Source organism: Myodes glareolus, chromosome 18 (assembly GCF_982192425.1).
Source record: "Myodes glareolus chromosome 18, mMyoGla1.1, whole genome shotgun sequence".
Classification (NCBI taxonomy): Eukaryota; Metazoa; Chordata; class Mammalia; order Rodentia; family Cricetidae; genus Myodes; species Myodes glareolus.
In genome coordinates this window covers 63,865,744-63,886,448 of record NC_142043.1, presented here as the reverse complement: position 1 = coordinate 63,886,448, position 20,705 = coordinate 63,865,744, and the positions used below count along the sequence as shown (strand labels likewise).

Below are 20,705 nucleotides of genomic sequence, written 5' to 3'. Positions count from 1 at the left end.
ATCCTCTCCACGAAATGATGCCCACAAGCAGCTGGAAACCAATCCACAGAAGCTGTGGCGGAGGCTCCTTCACAAACACTGAACACTGGGAGATTTATTTCCAATTGCAAAACAACTTAACTGAGAGAGAAAGATTGATGGCTGGTGGGCGGCAGCCCCAGCTGCCGGGAGTTAACTGAGGCCGGGCTGGTGTGCCCCCGTTCCTCCACCTCCGTCTTACTCCTGGAGGTCTGACTGCTCTTCATCAAAGTTTGCATTCCCTGGGAAGAAAAGAAAACGCAAGAGAAACATAAAAGTTAATGATAAAAACAATTACAGGTATTTAAGCATTTAGCCCTGTTTTCTGTAGGCATTCAGGTCCCTGGGCTAAGGGAGGCTGCCTCTTAGGTGTGTTATTACAACATTCACATTAGTTATTGCTGAAAAAGTCTAAGTCCGTGTGTGTATTTCCACCAGATATGTAGAAAACCAGTTTTGCCTGATTTTGTTGTTTCTGATATATTTTTTTAAAGAATGGGAAATATATTCACTCTTAATTTACAGTCAAAATCAAATCAAAAGGAGCGCTGTGGTGGTTTCGATGAGAATACCCCCCATAGGCTCATAGGGAGTGGCACTATTGGAGGTATAGCCTTGTTGGAGGGAAGTGTGTCACTGGGGGTGGGTTTTGAGGCTTCAGAAGCTCCAGCCTGGCCCAGTGGCTCACCCCTCCTGCTGCCTGGCCATTTGGATGTAGAACTCAGCACCATGTCTGCCTGTTCACCACTGTGCTTCCCACCGTGATGACCACAGACTAAACCTCCGAACTGTAAACCACCCCCAATTAAATGCTGAGGTCATGGCATCTCTAAGACAGGTCCTTATCCCATGCTGCTACCTTTAGCCAAGGGGAGCAGGCAACCTCGGGTGCACAGGCTGTCCCTAAGGCCTCTCCTAAGAACAAGATCAGATTTACCCTAGGAGACAAGAACCCCACCTGATTACATCAAAGGGGCCCCATGGGGAAAGATTTTTCAAAGCCTCTGGGAACCCGAGGTGGGATCCCCTCTCTGTGAACTGCAGAGGTGTAAGTTTCCAGGTTCTCTCTCTAAACCCCTGTGACAGAACTGCGCCCAACCACATCCAGGTCTGAGGGAGAGCGTTAAGAACCAGTCACACCAGGCCAGCTCCTGCCGCAGTCAGTTTTAACTCTAGCAGACAAACTGGACTTGAGCTGAACTTATGCTGGTCTCTCCAGGTTCATTCAGGTCCCTCAGCCTGGTCTGAGAAGAGCACAGTGGAGAAAGGAGAAGCCTGCCCCTCCTGCGGTGTGTGGCTAGCCTCGGGTACACAGGCTCTGTCCACCCCACGGGGCATGTGTTCTTACCCTGGTCCATGTCATAACCGTCCTCTTGACTCTCCTGCCTGAAGGTGTCCAATTCGTCCTCTCCGGCCCTCATATCCATCTCGCCCTCAAAGCCTTCCGCCAGAGCCGCGGCCTCATCTGAGGCATCACCCGTACCTGGGATGAAGTCAGCGGTGGATGACAGGATGGGGTCACCAGGGAACATGAGTGCAGGTGTGTGTGTCAAGTGGGTCCCCTGGTCCGCTCAGCAAGGTCTCCTGTTCCTGACCAGAGGGCCTCCTTTCCCGGCCTGGCCATCGGATCACCCTGCCCCATCTCCCAACTTCCTCCACGAGACCACTGTACAATGGACACAGAGAAATGCTGCCTCATCCTTCTTCCAACAGGGACATGTGACCCCATTTGTTATTGGCTGCCCGACCCCAGCCATGCCCACAGAGAGGCGCTGCCAAGGGAACTCTGGTTACTGGGGAATCCCCCAAGGTTGCTGAGGCCTTATGTCATAGCTGGACATTCCTTCCAACCAACTGATCTGCACGTTTCTCCTCTATTCCCTGGGAGACTCCCATCCCAAACACTTGCCCTTATAGAATCCTGCACCCAAACTGACCCGGAGGCAATTTTCCAGAGACACCAGCTGCACCAGGTCTGAGGACAGGTGTGTGTGTCCCTAACAACCCCAGGACGCTTTCCCTGAAAACTCCGGGGTGCTTGCCCTGATGACCCTGGGATACTTTCCCTGACAACCCCGGGGATGTTTGCCCTGACAACCTCGGGGTGACTGCCCTGACAACCCTGGGATGCTCTGTACCAGCAGCGCCCGGTGTTTCTTCCTGGCCTGGCCCCTCAGCAGGAGGCTGCTCCTCAGAGAGGGTTGGAGTCCAGAGGGCCAATTCTGTGATTTTGAGAGCTTTCCATTTTGGAACGATACTCACTAATGTCTCCTCTTCCTCCTCCTCTTCTCCTCTTTCCTATTTTAAGTGCAAAAATATGAAGTCATCAACATTGCTATCATTATTTGGTCTGGAATATTAAATGACCCCAGGGAAAAGGTGGGCTCTGAACTGGGACTTGAGGCTTTCGGCAGCACCATGCCTGACCAGAGCAATTGTGACTGCCAGTGGGGTGCTCTAAGGACCGAAGACAGATCCTGCATGAGCCAGACAAGACAGGAAGCCACGGAGCATAACCAGGACACTGTGAGGGGCTCTCGGGCTCGGCATGTAGCTCAACGGCTGAGGATAACCGAGGAGACTAGCTTTTCAAACCTTGCTTCACTCCAGTCCCAGGCTCTTCCATGTAAACCACAAAGCAACACCCACTTAAGAAAGCCCTAAGAAGCCCAAGATGTTCACATGGTGGCAGGGAAATGCACACACACACAGGGCACACACACAGGGGCACACACACAGCGGCTTTCCTGGTGTGGGTACAGAGGCCAAATTCAACAAAAGTGGACTGGGAGGTCAGCATTCGTAAACAGGTAATTCCTCCAGGGACTGGAGCTAACATGCCATTTTTTTTTTCAAACATTATCTGTCATCTCCTCATTTCTGTAGTTTTCTTAAAAGTTCCAAAGATCAGAACAGCGACCTAATGAGTCTACAAAACCTCATGGACACAGGTGGGGAGAGCTGTAGCTGTAGGCGGAACCCCAAACAACTGCTCACTCGCTCAGAAACGGCTTTCCATTCATCAGGACCATGGTGCCCAAGCCCGCCCTGCCTCGGAGTCCCCCAAAAGGCTCTGAAACACACATGCTGGCCCCACCCACACTGCTTCTAACTCCTCGGGTCAGGCTTGGTGTCTAATAATTTGCATAGGTTCCCAAGGGACCCTGAGGTTGCTAAGCCAAGGACCAAACTCTGAGAATGTGGTCAAAGAACACCTGTGCTTGGGTGATAGCAGTGGCAGATGTCTCTGCAGTTGCCAGCATAACTGATGGCTCCTAACTTGAGATCCTCCCAAGAAACTGACCTCCTCATGTCAGAAAAGCCACAGAGCCCTGGCCAGCACAGCACACCCTTCCCCAAACAGCCCACACCTGCTGCCTGGTTCTGGTTCAGGCTGGCCCTAGCTACAAGGTTATCACAGCACAGGTCACCTTCTGTTTCCCTCCAATCCTGCTTCCTTCACAGTGGATCCTAAGGCACCCTCAATGAACCCTGCGTGCGTGCCTCAGAGTGTTGAAGTTGACTTTCTCTGTGTTATGAAATGAACTGTACCTCTGACCGTGTGATATTTATTGTCCTAGCCCCCAGGACCTAAGAACATGACCTATTTGAAGATTAGGTAATTCCAGTAAAAATGAGATCATTAATACGGGCAGGATTTTGGTTCCTTTTGCGTGGTTGTGTCAAAATACCCGAGAGAAGGACTTCGAAGAGGAAAGGGCTCGAAGGTTCAGAGGGTTCAGACTGTCACAGTGGGACAGTTTACAGCATGATCCACAGGAAACGGGGACGGGAACAAACAAGAAGGGACCAAGGGGAGACCTAGCACCCTGAGATATACCCCCTGTAATGCGTTTCCTCCAACTGCGTCCCACCTCCTAAAGTGTCCAGAATTTCCCCAAATGGCTCCACCGTCTGGGATCAGCATGCATTCATGGCGGCAGGGGGCATTTCTCATTTAAACCACAACAGCTGATAATGTGGATATACCAGGAAAGGCCCCTAAAGTGCTTCCCTTAAGTGAAAAGCAAAAGTGCTGAGTCAAGAAAGGAGAGACCTTATACTGAGGTTGCTCTTCCTCTAAAGCCCCACTCCTTGCCATGGCGGACCCTATGCCAGCCTAGCTCAGACAACACCCCCACCTCCCCTCCATTCTGCTCTTCCGGACCGCGGCTGAGGCTTACAGCTTCACGTCCCTCGAGGCGGTTTTCTTTTAAACTCTATAATTAAGTTGTCCTTAATCATAAAAAAAATCTCCAAACTTCTTACAGCAGGAATAAATAAGTCCAAGGCCCCAAACTAGTACTAAGACCAGGAAATTTTACTAACCCTCCAGCTATCTCTAGGCATAGTCAGACATTATTAATACATACACACACGCACACACCTGTGCCCGAGTGTCCACATCAGGAGCTCACACAGACACCCCTCACAACCTCACACACATACACACACACACACACACACACATACACACGCGCACACACACACACACACACACACACACCTGTGCCTGAGTGTCCACATCAGGAGCTCACACAAACACCCCTCACAACCTCACACACACACACACACACACACACACACCTGTGCCTGAGTGTCCACATCAGGAACTCACACAGACACCCCTCACAACCTTACACACACACACACACACACCTGTGCCTGAGTGTCCACATCAGGAACTCACACAGACACCCCTCACAACCTCACACACACACACACACACACATGCATGCACATGCACACACACACACACACACACACACACCTGTGCCTGAGTGTCCACATCAGGAACTCACACAGACACCCCTCACAACCTTACACACACACACACACACACACACACACCTGTGCCTGAGTGTCCACATCAGGAACTCACACAGACACCCCTCACAACCTCACACACACACACACCTGTGCCTGAGTGTCCACATCAGGAGCTCACACAGACACCCCTCACAACCTCACACACACACACACACGCATGCACACGCACACACACACACCTGTGCCTGAGTGTCCACATCAGGAACTCACACAGACACCCCTCACAATCTTACACACACACACACATACACCTTACACACACGCACACACACACACACACCTGTGCCTGAGTGTCCACATCAGGAGCTCACACAGACACCTCTCACACACACCTGTGCCAAGTGGCTAAGCACGATGACACTAATGCCAGTCAGAGAATGCCAATCTGGTATTAACATCTGTGTCAAATGCAGCAAGGGAACGCATTTACTAGCTAGGCTTTAGGAGCGGTCGCCTATAGAATGTGAATAGCCACCTGACATTGGTGCTGACAGTTTCAGCATTCAGACGCAGTCTGGGACTGACACCTGCGGGAACTCAAGGTTAGCCAGTTCCTAGCCACAAAATCTAGTTCTGACTCCCGCAGGCCGTGTGAAATGATATCGATTACTTCAGCAGCTGAGCTCCTAGGAACTTGCTCAGAGCCAATCCCCGGTTACCTAGAGGGATCAAGGTGACCGGGCAGACATGTCTTCTTCACTTACCACGTCTGTTAGGCGGTACTCGCCATGCTGCTCACACCCGATGTCAAACACGTACTTTCCAGGACCAACGGGCTACGGGGAGAAAGGGTCTCAATGCACTTTATGGTCAACTTCATGGTGGACGTCGAACAGAAAGTACAAAACACTTCCTATGCCGGGCCCAGAGAGCCACCCCGAATGACACACCGTGCAAAGTCTGAGGGGGTCACAGATGCTGTGTCAACTGGCGGCTAAGGGAACTGCTGAAGGATTTGTTTTTGAAGGTCTCAGCCATGTTTTACTGCATTTAAAAAGAGTGAGAAACATCTCCACTGTAGAACCTGCAACAAATCAGTGCCTGGGGGGCAGATTAGCTAAAGAGAGGCTGGCTTCCAATGCTTTGATCTGTTTGTTGCAACACTGGATTTAGTGCAAAGCATTTTTAAATTATTTATTTACTTGGTGATGAGGGTGGGGTGTCTCAGCATGTGTGTGGCAGTCGGGGACAACCTGCCAGAGGCGGTTCTTTCCTGCCACTGTGTGGGACCTGGGTATCAAATTCAAGCTGTCAGACTTGACAGCAGGTCCCTTTACCCACTGATCCATCTCACCTCACCAGCCGCCCCCATGAGATTTTTTTTTACATGAAAACCTGGTCACAATGACACGCACTGTCGCCACTTTGACTTAGAAACTGAGTGTGAGCCACTCCCCAGATTTACAAGTGTTTCCCACACTATCTGCTGTCAACCTAACATTTGGCTTTACCTTGAACCACGAATTACGATGTGCCTTCCTTGTTTACCCACATTCACTGTTGCTATGCTGACACTGTTGTTTGCACAGGCAGTGGCGTGAATGTGCTGTTTTGCTGTGTTTTGACACTATGTCTCACTCCGTAGCTCAGACTGGCTCCAAGTCTCAGTCACTGTAGCCTATACCACCATGCTGGGCTGTCAATTTCCTAGTCATTACGCTGCTCCTTATGAAACTAAATCCATGTTTTCTTGGTGAGTCAGTTTTTTTTTTCATTTCTGCATTTGTAGATAGTCGTCTATTTTGATTAGTTCCATTCATGGTGACATTTAAATATTCCTTCCGGAAAAATACCTTTCTCTATTTGCTGAAGGGCAAACTAATTTTACTGTTCCTATCCCTTTTCTAAAGCGGTAAAGCAACTGAGACTTTTAAAAATACAACCGTGAGCGGTTCCCTTAGCCATCAGTTGAGAGCAGCGTCTGTCACCTCCCCAGACTTTGCCCGGTGATGTGATTTAGAGGGGCATATCTCGTTATTTATTCCTCGGCCCGTCACTGCCCCTCCTCTCTTCACCAGCCGCCAGCAGGGTCCTGACTTAGCGGTCAAGGACTTGCTCTCCCACTAGTCTGCCTCCCGCCTCCCGTCTCCATCCCTCCTGTCAGCAAGGACAGGGACAGGAGAATTTCAGAAACACAAACAAGTGCTTAGAGAATGAGCAATGTCTGACCTGGCTCGTAACCAGGGAAACACACAATTTAGAAAGAAAAAAAAAAATGTTTGCACATCAGATTTGGGGGAGGGAACAAAAGCAAAGGATGTAGCGGATAAATCCGATGTCATGAGGACCCGTGATGGGAACTCGGCTTCTGTTGGCGAGGGAGTAAATTCGTGCAGCTTTTCAAGACTACGCACGATATCTGTGGTGTTTCAGAACATCAGCCCTGTGCATCCAGCATCCCAGGATCTAGCTGTGAGGGTGCATCCTGATTGTCCACTTGGCACGCCTGTGAGGGAGGAGCCTCCAGTAGAGAAGTGCCTCCATCAGACCGCCCTGTGGGGCACGTCCGTGGGGCACTTTCTTAACTATTAACTGATGTAAGAGGGCCCAGTCCACGGTGGACAGCACCATGCCCAGGCAGGTGAGTCAGAGCTGACTAAGAAAGGTGGCAAACATGGCCCGTGAGCAAGGCAGTAAGCAGTGTTCCAGGCCTCTGTTTCAAGCTCCGGCCCTGCTGGATTCCCGACACCCTCTAGTTCCTGCCCTGGCTTCCCTCAGTGATGGACTATGACCTGTGAGATGAAACAGACCCTCTCCTTCCTAAGCTGCTTTCGGTCGTGGTGTTTATCACAACAGAAAGGTAACTAGGACTCTAATCTTTTTAAATGCATTTATCAGAATGGCAACCAAGTCTACTGGCTTCCATTCCAGGGTCAGGCACCACCTCTGCCTAGAAAATGGAGCATGCTTTCAGATGAGGTGAGCAGGGGTTTCTAACAGGAGCGCTAACAAAAGCAGACACAAGGAACTGAATGTAGATTAGGATGTTTCCAAGTACCTTTCCCTTTAAGGGTCAGAGCAGAGGGGATGCTCTCGCCCCACACCTGGAAAACCTGCTAGGGATTTGGTGTCTGGGTCAGATGGCTTGCTTGTGTTATGGAACAGAATGGCAGCGCGGAGGGTGGCAAGGCAGGAGCTCTGTCTAGACAACTGGACCTCCAATGGGTTTTATCTCACATGCCCAGATGTGCAAGATGATAGCAGGGGCACCCTTGTGTCCTGGAGCCTCATGAACGCTCAGAACTGAGAGTGCATAAGTTGATGTGTGTGTGTGTGTGTGTGTGTGTGTGTGTGTGTGTGTGTGTGTATAGCATACAGAGGCCCTAAGGGAGGAGGAGCAGGGGGAGGGACAGCAGGGACAGGAATGCTAACATAAGACACTTTATGATTTGTTGTTGTTGTTGTTGTTCCTTTCCCTTATTGGTTTTTCAACACAGGGTTTCTCTGTAGCTTTAGGGCCTGTCCTGGAACTCATGCTGTAGACTAGACTGGCCTCGAACTCACTGAGATCCACCTGTCTCTAAGTGCTGGGATTAAAGGCGTGTGCCGCCACTGCCCAGCCAGTTTGGGTATTCTTGAGTGGTTTGTGTAACTGTAAGCTTTTTAATAACAGACAGAGCAAAGCCTCCAGGTCTGCTCCCCCTTTTCAGACTGGCTGGTCTAGCCTATTGATTTCCCCAACAGTTGAGGTTCAAGTTACATGAAAAGGAAACAGGGCACGCGGAGAGTCTGAAGAGGAGTAATGAAGGAAGCTGACCGTACCCCATGTCAACTTCCGTATCAGCGTGCTCAGCAAGCTTTCTCTTTGCTCCAGCCCTGAGCAACGCTCTCACGGATGCCTGGGTAGAAGGCTTGCAATTTCCAAATTCCCCCTCATCCTCCTCACTTTGCACAGAACAGTCACCAAAGCTAGAGCCCACTGAACAGCAGCGGGTGAGCGTGCCGAGGTCTCCAGACCCAGGGCAAGCTCTCTGGGCCCTTAAAACCCTCCCAACCATGAGTGGCAGGCTGGCCTCTGGCATGAGGGGAGCTCTGGGATCCGCCTCCCATTAGACATGGTTTACCGGAGGGCAAGAGGGTACACAGTCAGCAAAAGATACCCTGGTACTAAGGGCACTGGCCTCAGTAAAGATACCAAGTGCCCCTGGGGCCCAGGGAGGCGGGGCCAGCTTTCTGCCTCCACCCCAGTTAAGTCCGTGCTCTGTGGACATTAGAAGAGCTTGGAGTGGGGCAGCTGTCCTCATCTGGAGGGCTGGAGGGGACCCTGAAAGTTTAGTGTTAATACATAGCACGCTCACTTACGTTTTTGTTCATGAACTTGCCCTGGTACCTGTGGTTCAGGTGGATGAGCTCAGCAGCACCCTCCTGCTGCCCGTTCACCCAGCTACCGACGTACTTACTGCCAGTGTCTGCATAGAAGTACGTGCCTTGCCCGTGCCTGGTGAGGACAAGACAAGGGCACTTGATCACTGTCCGACACAGAACACTGACCCTAAGTCTGAGGGGGACCTAAGTCAGCTCACAGGGAGCTTGTTTCCAAGATCCATGTCCACTTGAAGGCTTGATCTGCCACCCACACATGGGACAGATACAAGCTTGGGACCAGCAACACCTCGTGCATAGAGTTTAGCTGCCTGCACAAGAACCCATTTCTCTGGGCAGAGGCAGGAAGGGTTGTTTGACCTCTCTCCACTAGACTGACCCTCTGTGTCTTCATTCCCTGGGGCTGTGGATGGAGGATCCATGTGCCCTGACCCACCGTGAGGAGACGGTAGTCCTTCCTCTGCTCCTCTCAGCGGCACCTCCCCTACACACCTGACCTACAGCATGGAACTACCTTAAGTGGGCATCATCCTGTTCTTCCACCACGAATGGACCCCCGAGACTATCAGTAGAAGCCAAACCTTTGATGAGCGAACCAATCCCCCGTGTAGGTGTCATTATTGATGTAGTAGTACACGCCGTGGCCGTGCCTTTGGTCGTCTGCCCACTCCCCTGCAGAGGACAAGACACAGACACAAAGCCAGATGAGAAGACCAGACTGACGCCATGGTCCCCCGCTAGCCCCGCAGGATTCAAGCAATGTGCTCTGCAGAAGAGAGACCTTTGTAACCTTTGTAACCTCAGAACTGAGCCTGCTGCCTCTCTCCTGGTGTCCCTCCACCCACCCCCACCCCCTTCCTCTTGTGCCAGCTTCAGGGAGCACTAGCTAAGGAGGGCCGAGTTAGGAGCCCGGGGACACAGAGCTGGAGGGTGTACGTATGTGCTCTGAGCCCCAGCCGCTTTCACCCTTTCACAAGTTGGTGGGCAAATGGTCAGGATTCAAGCCAGCCTCTGTGAACCACTGCCAGTGATCCCCGCCACACCCTGTCAGCCTTGCAGGTGCTTGGCCACTCAGCAACATCTCCAAGGCTTGATGGTCTAGCCTCATTCTGTGCCCGGCCCGAATACCTGGTCCTAAGGCTGCCCTCTTGCCGACTGCCTCACCCTCCCTCACACATTCCCTTTCCTGGCCTCCGTGGCCTGCCCACTCCCCTCCTTGTGGGTGGGTCCTGTTAATTTCTCATGCACTTGACAGAAGGCCCTAACACTGGAAAAACAGCGGGAAGTTTGGAACACTTGGGTTGACAGCAAGGTCAGCAACAAACTGTGTTGTCAGCCAAAGGGGATTTGAAGTCAGTCTCTCAAAAACTCCTCAACTCTTACAGCTCACACAGGAAAGAAACCAACCAGGGAATTCTCAAGGTGGACATTACCTAAAACCTCACATATGGCTGACAGCAAATCAGCACCCAGATAAAGCTTTCTAGAATGCTACTTACTAGCATACTACCCAGACGGAACTTGGAATGGAACTAGGAAGAATTTAAAACTAACTGAGATCAGTTTGTTTAAAGAAAAAAGGAAGATCCCATCTTCTATTCTCGCTACTGAAAACAAGGCAAACTGCTTTTTTCTGGAGAGAATGTTGGCTAGCCCGAGCAGAGGATGCCCGCTTTGCATGGGGGAGGCCCTGGATTCAATCCCAGGGCTAAAGAAAAGCCAAGACAGTGGTGAGAGAAAGCTACTCAAGGCCACGACGAGGATGTCTGCCATTAATTAAAACACACCCCAGGATGCCTGCTTAAATTCTGGGCTGTTTGTGGTAGTTATTTCTTTAATTTAAGAATGTTTAATTTATTTCCTTCTACAAATGAAGATTCATTTTTATAGCAACTTTATATTCTTTTCCTTAAAGAGGACCCTAGGATGTGTGTGGACTTCCGGTTTACACAGACGCTAGAGACATTTCCACATACACTGTAAGAACGCACACAATGCTGACAAAATGTTAGTTATCCAAACTGTCTGTTCCCATGAACAAGCCCCAAAGTTTACCCAAAACTGGGAATCCTGTAGAATTTTCTACACTTCTCCAACATTTACTTAACAAAACATTCTTGCCGCCTTGTGAGCTAGGAGAACAGCCACACAAATGGGCAGCACGCGGCCCTCATGAGCTTACACCTGGTGAAGACAGAGGCCAACCACAATGTGATCAGCAGCCTGGGGCAGAGGCAAGAACAGGACCTCAAAGACGAACGACGGTCCGGCACAGAGCAGCCTGGCCAGGCATACACAGAGAGATGGGGGTGGTGACAGCCACAGGCTCAAGAAAGGGACGAAGGTACCACCATAAGATGTGAGACAGGGACAGGAGCAAGGGAGATGGGGAATCCAAAGATTAAGATAATTGATTGTGGGATGGTGCACAGCATGGCCAAAGATCTGGGGGTTGTCCTGGATCTTCAGCGGCAGTACCACTGCGTCTGCGCCTGCAGCGTCCGCCAGTTTCTATGGTGGAATATTCCCACTGAGGCCAATTTGGAGCTCTTTATGGAGCTGCAAAGAAGCGCAAAATTGGCTTCTGCGAGCTACTCAGAGCTGCTCCAGCACACCCTGGGGCAAAGCGGCCACAGCTGGAACCGTTGCTTCAGAAGGTTTCCCTCCTCAAAAAAGACCATCATAAAAGGAATCCATCTCTCTCCTCCTGCCCTTGGGAGCCCGGGCTCCAGACTGGCGTGACAAGAAAAGCGTGTGTTTTGCAGAAACGTTTCAAAAGTGAAAGAGGACACTTAAACTGCAAACATACTAAATTTCATGTGGGTGAGGCCCCAGGAGCCTGTGCAACACCACTTGCCCAGGAAACCCTGTGCCAGGTGAGTGGGACTTCTCAGAGGAAGGAGGCCCGCACCTGCCACAGGCATCGATGGCTGGGAGTCAGGGCTCCTGAGTGGTTTTTAGAAACCTATTATTCCTGCTTTGAATTTATATTTAACTTTTTCTGAATTTTTAAAAACCATTCTTTCCTACTCTCTCTTATCATTCTTGGTCTTTTCACCAGACCTGGGATATGTGGGTGGGGGTGTGTGTTCCAATTAAACCCTTAAGACCGTGTGAACAGTGAGATTTAATGAGATAGGGGGTCACGGAAGGCATATGTATGCCAACATGACCATGCACACCAACTTCACAGGAACAGAGGCTCACACTGGACCCTTCTAGAACTCACACTACATACCCATTCATTTGACTAGTCGTCAATATTATTTGTGGTTTCTGTTATAATAAACAATCAACAGTGCTTTTGTGAGTTCCACATGCCATAAGAGAAGACCACCAGACAGGAGACAGGGCTAGGGGAGCACCTCATTAGCAATGAGCTGGGCAGAAGTGTGACAGCCAGGGAACTTCTAGCATGACTAAGCCTTGGGAGGATACGCCGGCCCTGAGGCTATGGTAGCTGGAGCCACAATGGAACTGACTCCTTGGAAAGGTGTGGTCTACAGACGACAGAGGGATGCTTGGTGTGAACACCCATGCTTGAGCTCATGAGTCTTGTGTGCAGACTTTTCTCTTCAGCTGGTTCCTCTCCATGTTAAGAATTCCCGATGCCTCTCTCTTCGGTGGGGAGGCGCTGTATCTGCACTTGGGCAGGATCATCATACCAAAGTCTATATTAAAAGATCTTTAATAAAATCCCCAGCTCTGCCTCAAAGAAAGACTTCCTTAGCCCCTCCCTCCCCTTCTAATGTACTTTATATGTAACCTAAATTGTATTAACAGCTACACTAAGATCAAAAGTGACAACAAGATTAGGCTCCCAGGGATCTGGGAAGGATTAAATTAAGCCCTGAATCAAATTGTTCAAAGCTCATTAAAAAGCAGATGGTGCTTCTGGTCAACCAAGCCTGCTAAGGTTTAGGAACAAAACAATTTAAGTCCCATGTCTAATGCAGAGGCTCAAATGCCTCTGCCCCATCTTGAAGTTTGGAATAACCCTCTTTCTTTGCTACCTATTATTTTTAGTTTTGTCTGGAAGCAGGGTGGGTAATTGTTGTGGTTTGGATAGGTGTCTCCAAAAGGCCATGTGTGGAGGCTTGGTCCCCAACTATAGTACGTTGGGAAGTGTGGAATCTCGGAGAGACAGCACCTAGTGAAAGAAGTAAGGTCATGGGGAACATGCCCATCCCCCCTCCTCTGTTTCCTGGCCACTGTAGGGTGAGTAGCCAGGGCTACAGAAGACTCCCACCATGATGCTCTGCCTTGCCATGGCTCACACGTCTGTTGACTAAAATCAGGGGCTAGAGAGACAGTTTAGTGGTTAAGAGCATTTGCTGCTCTTACAGAGGACCCAATTCATTTCCCAGAACCCACAGGTTCACAACCATCACAACCAGCACCAGAAGCTCCGATACTTCTTCTGGCCTCTGTGGACAACTTATGCACGTATTTCATTGGCATACATGCAGGTAGAACAACCATGCATGTAAAACGCCCATGCACATAGAATAAAAACAACCCAACCGCAAAACCTCTAAAAGTCAAAATAAGCCTTCCTTTCCCTGAAGATGAATATCTCGGGTATTAGTGGTGGGAATACAGCCTGCATTTTAAGGATATGTCACTGTCATTTGAAAGTGATGCTGCTACACAGAGTTCATCATGGTTCTTGCCAACAAACTCTTCCCTCGAGGCAGGGATATAGGCATTACACAGATATCAATCTATTCCATCTGCATGCTACAGATAAGAAAGCTCAGACGAGAAAAGGTGACACAAAGAGTCATACCTACTGTCCCCACACTCAAAGCTGAAGGCACAGATATTTTTAGAAATCGGATGGAAACTAGAAAACCCTTTCCGGGCACAGGAGGAGCAGAGAGTAGAAAAAAATCCAGACATGCAAATCAGCATACATTTTCTGAAGGTCCACAGCCTACTTCCTGCCTTCTCCCACCCTGACTCTGAGATTAGACTTGTACCCACCAGGTGACAGTGGTACATAGACACCAGAGGTTCTCAGAAGTAAGCTGAGTCTTCCTGAGGCATGACCTTAGCATGTAAGCAATTGGAGACTGGGAAAGACACCATACTAAGGCAAAATGCCTGGATAAAGGACTCCAAGGTCTAAAATGAAACATGACCATCAGAAGATGGATTGAGCAAAAATAGAAAACAATGAAGACAGCTTCAGAGGGAAGATGTCATAGGCTATCATGGGTCTAGGCAGCACCCAGAGCTTCAGAGGGAAGATGCCATAGGCTGTCAAGGGTCTAGGACACACCCAGAGCTTCAGAGGGAAGATGCCATAGGCTGTCATAGGTCTAGGCCACACCCAGAGCTTCAGAGGGAAGATGCTATAGGCTGTCATGGGTGTAGGCCACACCCAGAGCTTCAGAGGGAAGATGTCATAGGCTGTCATGGGTCTAGGCCACACCCAGAGCTTCAGAGGGAAGATGCCATAGGCTGTCATGGGTCTAGGCCACACCCAGAGTCTGTGCTCACCCAGGAAACTCCTTTCATTTACTCTAAGTCTCTGGCTTCCATGAGGGCATGTGCTGCCACGGGACCAGCCATATGGTTAGATGTTAGTTACTTAAAAGACTTCTAGTCTTTATGACAATAAAGGAAAGAGCACATTTTGTTGTTGTGTTATAGATCTAGTGAACTCCCTTATACACTTTAGTATCTACAGACAGTCTCGATGGCAGAAGCAGCCTGCACAACAGGACCAAGAATCGTCTTCATGGTGATGCATGTTACCTTCGTATCTGGATCCATCTGGATAGATAAAGGTGCCTTGACCGTGCTTTTTATTTTTAACATATTCTCCGATGTACCGGGCACCGTTCTTAAATTTGTAGACCCCCTGAAACACACCAATGATACGGTTCCTATCAGTCCTGAGTCCCACACACACCAAGACAGTATTTAATAGAGAAAACCAGCTTCCTAAGTCACCAGTTCTGACCTGGCCATTTCTTTTTCCAAACTCATAGTGTCCTTCGTATGTGTCTCCATTGGGCAATCTCGCTTTCCCGTTTCCGTGCCGTTCTCCCAGTTCGTTTCGCTCCCCCTCATATTCCTGGGCAGAAGAAACCAAGGTAATTGTGACTGCTGTTCAGTGGCGCCAAGCACAAGCCAAGCGTTTTAGAGCTATCACATCATTGAAGCCTCCCGACCGTGGGCACTGTCACATCGCCCTGGTGAGACAGGTAGCCAAGCCTGGTGGGCAGAGCCCTGGTCCAAGGTCTCACAATCAGTGCGAGTGTCCATGATGGGAGCCTCACTCCCCACCTTCAGCAGCTAAGCCTGTGACTAATTATGCCAATCCTGACATTGTAAACGTGAACCAATGCATGGAGAATGCTAGGTGCAGTATGTCATCACACTTAAAGAACACACGCAGGAGGGACAGGTCCCCAGCCTTCAAAGACACCTCCCTCTTTACTTTCTCCAGTCATTTAGTACTTAAATGCCCTGAGAGAATGGCTCTTCCCTGATGGGCTTCCTGGAGAGACTGTGGTCTGCAGAGGTCTGTGTCCTGCTGGGAAGTTACGCTGTGAGGGAGAAGGGAAGGAGTCACGGAGATTCCAGTAATCTTATTTTCAAACTCCCTATCAAAGGACTTACAGTTCAAACACTTTTGACCCTGGAACTGGAGCGATGGCTCAGCAGTTAAGAGCACCAGCTTCTTCTACAGAAGACCTGGGTTCAGTTCCCAGCACCCCACGGTGGCTCACAGTCATCTGTAACTCCAGTTCCATCGTATCCAATGCCCTCTCCTGGCCTCCTCATGTACTGCACGCATGTGATACACAGATATGCAGAAAAAACACCCATACACACAAAATAAAATACTCTTTTTAAAAAAGGAAAAAAGAAACAATTTCTAACCCAATCTGAAATAGCTACTAATCTATCTTGTCAGTAGGCCAGATTGGGGTGGAGCTCAGTGGTAGTGGGACTGCCTAGAATGTACAAGACGCTGGGTTTCACCCCTTACACGTGCACACACACACACACACACACACACACACACACACACACGAAAGAGAAAGAAACATATACAATAGACACAGAGACACACAAATTCACAGACACACACACAGAGAAACACACACACAAACACACACGAGAGAGGGAAACACACATACACACAGACACAGAAGCACACACATTCACAAACACACACAGAGAGAAACACAACACAAGAGAAAGAGAAACACACATACACAAAGACGTGGAGACACACACATTCACAGACACACACAGAGAAACACACACAAACACACACACAAGAGAGAGAAACACACAGACACACAGACACACACACAGAGAAACACAAACACAAGAGAAAGAGAAACATACATACACACAGACACGGAGACACACATTCACAGACACACACACACAGAGAAACACACACACAAGAGAGAGAAACACACAGACACACAGACAGAGTCACAGACACACACATATACACACACAAACACACAAGAGAAACACACATATACACACAGACACAGAGAGAAACACACACACACAAACAAACATACACAAAGATGTGTGCAAGCAGTACCACTTGTAAGGGCTGAGGCAGGAGGATCACAGGATCATTTGAGTCATCGAGTTGGAGGCCAAGCCTGAGCCACATAGCAGACCTCTGCCCCAACTCCAAAAACAAGTAAATAAAAAAAAAGGTAATACAAGCTTGTAATTCTCCTGCTTCTCCTTACTTTGTAAAATAAATGTTCTCTGGTTCATAAACAAGGATGTGTAGCGCCTATAATGTAATGTAATGGCCAGAGCATTCCATAGTGGTGCAACAAGGCCAGCTTAGAACATCAAGCTACGTACTTTAAACATACACAATTACAGACTCATTTAAACATTTTAGAACATAATATATGGTCTTGAATCTGTGTTTATTACAGGCACAGGACATCAAGTGGAAGACTTTAGGAGCAAACAGGTAGGCATTTCTTGCCGTCTTCTAGCCCCCTTTAAAGCCCAGAAATTCCTGCCTGGAATATAAGAGTGTGACCTTACAGATTGCTTTCAGGGCTGTTCCAAGCCACAGTGTGGTGGTTTGAATGAGAATGTCCCTATCAGCTCAGCTATCTGAACACTGATTCCCCTCTTGACGGCACTGTTTGGGGAGGCAGTGGAACCTTCTGGGGGTGGAGCCTTGTTGGAGGAAGTTTGTCACTAGGGATGGGCATTTGAGTGTTGCTAGTCTCCCCCGACTTTTGCAGTCTGCTTTGTGCTATCATTTGAAGAGGGGCACTCTCAGCTTCCTGATCCTGCTAGCATGTCTTCCCCTATGCCTGTGGTTTATTTCTAAGCCTCCCCCACCATGATGTGCTCTTATCCCTCTGGAGTTGTGAGTCCAAATAAACTCTTTCTTCCATATGTCACGGTGTTTTATCACAGCAACAGAAACGAACTAACACACACAATATGCAGAGTCACTGTTCCCATCCTAGAGGCCTCCCCGGATGGCCAACCCTGAGCCAAAGGGGTGGATCCCTGCTCTCATCCCAGGGACCTCCCAGTCTGCCCCTGACTGAGAAATCCTTTAAGCTGATCCACAGGTGGTCTGCCATCATACCTGCATGCTTAAACATGTTACAGATCAGTAGGACCAGGTAGGGGACAAATGAGAGATTTTGATAGTCAGGGCTGGAAATTGGATGTGAGCAGACCATAAATCAGTGACCTCTGTGCATGTGTGTGTGGTATGTGCAATAATGTACATGTCCCAGCAGTTATTTGTTCGTGTGCACATTCATACCCATCTGTAGGGGCCAGAAATTGACAGGCACTGTCTTCCGCAATCCTCTCCACTTTAAATTTTAAGACAGGGTTTTTTCGCTGAAGCTGGAGCCCACCCACGTAGCTAGGCTGACCAGTGAGCTCCAAAGATCTTCCTGTGCCCTGCTTTTTACATGGTAGCGGGATCTAAACTCAGGTCCTCATGCTTCACGTGGTAAGCACTTTACGGACTGAGCCATCGCCCTGAGGACTGGTCACCCTCTGATTTAAGGAGGAACAGCCGGCTGCAAGGCTCTCAAGAAAGAGCACAACGCGGGCTTGCGAGTCTCTCGCCTCCCCTCTAAGGTCTGCACTAGAAAAGTGATTCCAGTGGCTTGTGACAGTTCAGAGAAACGGATTCAGACCTACGTGGTGAAATCTTGAAAGTCCTGGACACCCCAGCACCGTGCAGGAGTTGCCAGGAAGCAGCCTTCTCCATCCCTTTTCTCATGCCCTCTGCCTAGAAATCTTCGCCTTTAATGGGAGGCGGGATGGGAGCGGGGAGGGGGGTGGAAACAAGACGTCACGGCGTTTCACCTTTCAGAGCGACTTCCTGGACGCACCGCCGTTCGTGTGGCCGGCGTGGTCCTGTCCCCGGCCTCTCGGCGCTTGGTCCCCACGCCTCCCGCTCCCGAGCTGCGGCGCACCCCAGAAGTCCCTCCCTGGCCAGGAGCTCTCACCCCAAGATCGTTCTCTCCTTCCTCCTCTAACTCCTCGGAGCCCAGGTCCGACATGATCTGGTCTCAGCCAGGATCTCTGGAGTAGCGTCTGTTTCAAGCAGGTACCAGCCACCCCACCCGCGTCCCGCGTCGCCATGGAGACGCTGCCCGGCCCGCTTGGCTCTCAGCCTAAAAGGGTGGCGGGAAAGGGCGGGACGAGAGGCGTGGGAGGAGCTAAGGGTTGGGATAGTGTCCTAGCAACTGGAAGGGCATCTCTGCCAATCGCCGCCGGGAAATGGGAGGAGCAGGTGTGGGGGGGACTTGGCGACTTGGTATTCACACAGATCTGGCCCTCTAACCTAGACAGTGTCACTGGCCTCTGGAATGTCCTCAGTGATCTGGTTTGTAGACGCCACAAGGAACCATCTATAAAGCGGACCCCCAGAAGGACGAGAGGCGCGGTTCAACTCTGAGCCCCGCCTCTCGGTCCCTTGGGTCCTCCGGTGATGCTGCAGAACCTGTCTAGGTTTTACGGTTGAGATGTTTGTGGTCTTCAGAGGCCTGTGCACTCGAGTCTTTTCTGTTTTCCGTCAACGCGTCCACACTGGAGCGGTGAGCTCTGTCCTCTTAAGCGGATGCTCACTGCCTGGGGCCAGGGTTTCAGTATCTCAACCAACCTCTGCTAAGGTGACTCCTGGTCTCTCCCTTGCCAGTGACCCACATTCTGCTCTGTCCTCAGGTGTCTCCTCTAGTGCCTCTGGCTTCCTCTCAAACGCCCAACCTGCCATGCCACACACACAGGCCCACTCATTCACATGGGCTCTTCTTGGCTTCTCCTCCTGGGAGGGGGTGTCCCTCCAGTGCCATACTCCACCCTGCAAGACCCCACTGGATCCCCTTCCCACTCTCATGCTCAGGCTCAGACCTTCCTACTCCTCCGCTAAGCCAGACTTTCTGTAATAGTGTCTGGCCTCCTAACATCCCCACAGCTTCCTCTGTTCAGAAACCCAAGTGCACACAGGCTCCCTTGTATATTCCCAAGCTCCCCCTCCCCTCCCCTGCACTAACTACACCGCAAACAAATCAAACTACCCAATCCTCCAGTTCCCTACTTCTGGCTTCAGCCTGGGTCAGCCTAATTGACTCCCTGGGATTCTTGCCTTCTCCACACTGGGAAACACACCAGTACACTTTTCTTCAAAGATTGGCTAAGGGGCTGTCTCCCCAATCAATGTCAGGATAAAGATATTCTGGAGGAAGGAAAGGGAACTGGAGCCTGGAGCCTGGGAAAAGGACCCCAACACTATCTCCCATTCATTTCGCCGGCAAGCATGTGATAAAATGTGAACCTTAACTTGAAGGCAGTATGCAGTGTACTGATCGGCACACATACACACTGGGTGCCGGTCTCTACAGACACGGCCTACACACACCCACTGTAACCGCCCGTGTGTGCGACACTTAGAATCTGCTCTGCGCGCCTCACGTGAACCGTCCTTGTCGTTGTGATGGCTAGTTCCGGTGGTCAAGCTGACACACTCAGGAAGAAGGACTCTCAGTTGAGGAATTGCGGGGTATTTTCTCACTTGCTAATTGGCAGATCAGGGTCCAGCCCGCTGTGGGTGGTGCCATCTCTAGGCAGGTGGGCCTGGCCTGTGTAAGAAGGTATCTAAACAAGCAGGAGGGAGGGGCCGAGTAAGTGGTGTTCCTCCTGGCTCTCAGCTTTCTTTCCTGCTCAGACTTTCCATAATCGATGATCAATTAAGGTCTGCAACCTGTAAGCCAAATAAACCACCCCTGCCCCTGAGTCAATTTGAACCATGCTGACCCTAGCAACAGAAAACCCAAACACAACAGTCACCATGCTGTGTGGGGGTTTTATACCCGAACCTCTGTCCCCTTTGACTGGCATCCTTGTTGAGTTTAACCCGTTACATCCCACAGTGCTGGGGTTTAAATAGCTCCTGCAGACTGCAGGTGTTGTTGGTATATGCTGGTGACTTTTCCAGCACATCTTCACAGTGTACAGAAGGGTTATCCCACAGCAATCACCACAAC

General features: G+C 50.1%; 2 protein-coding genes across 3 annotated transcripts in view; one reads left to right on the top strand and one right to left on the bottom strand.

Annotated features, from left to right (window-relative positions):
- Nucleotides 1-68: 68 nt before the first annotated feature.
- Nucleotides 69-18,807, bottom strand: Rsph1 (radial spoke head component 1). The gene is made up of 9 exons (XM_048451289.3): nt 18,669-18,807; nt 15,143-15,256; nt 14,935-15,040; nt 9,753-9,843; nt 9,151-9,286; nt 5,553-5,624; nt 2,157-2,316; nt 1,367-1,501; nt 69-260 (listed from the first exon to the last, which is right to left on the bottom strand). The coding sequence occupies exons 1-9, from the start codon at nt 18,720-18,722 to the stop codon at nt 217-219; spliced, it is 912 nt and encodes a 303-aa protein (XP_048307246.1). The 5' UTR covers nt 18,723-18,807; the 3' UTR covers nt 69-216.
- Slc37a1 (solute carrier family 37 member 1) overlaps nt 18,630-20,705 on the top strand; it is a 64,666-nt gene continuing 62,590 nt past the window's right edge. The window contains exon 1 of one of the 2 annotated variants that reach the window (XM_048451285.3): nt 18,630-18,769. The gene's annotated coding sequence lies outside the window, so the exon portion shown is untranslated. The remainder of the gene's footprint in view (nt 18,770-20,705) is intronic. The other variant, XM_048451288.3, reaches the window with a different exon arrangement.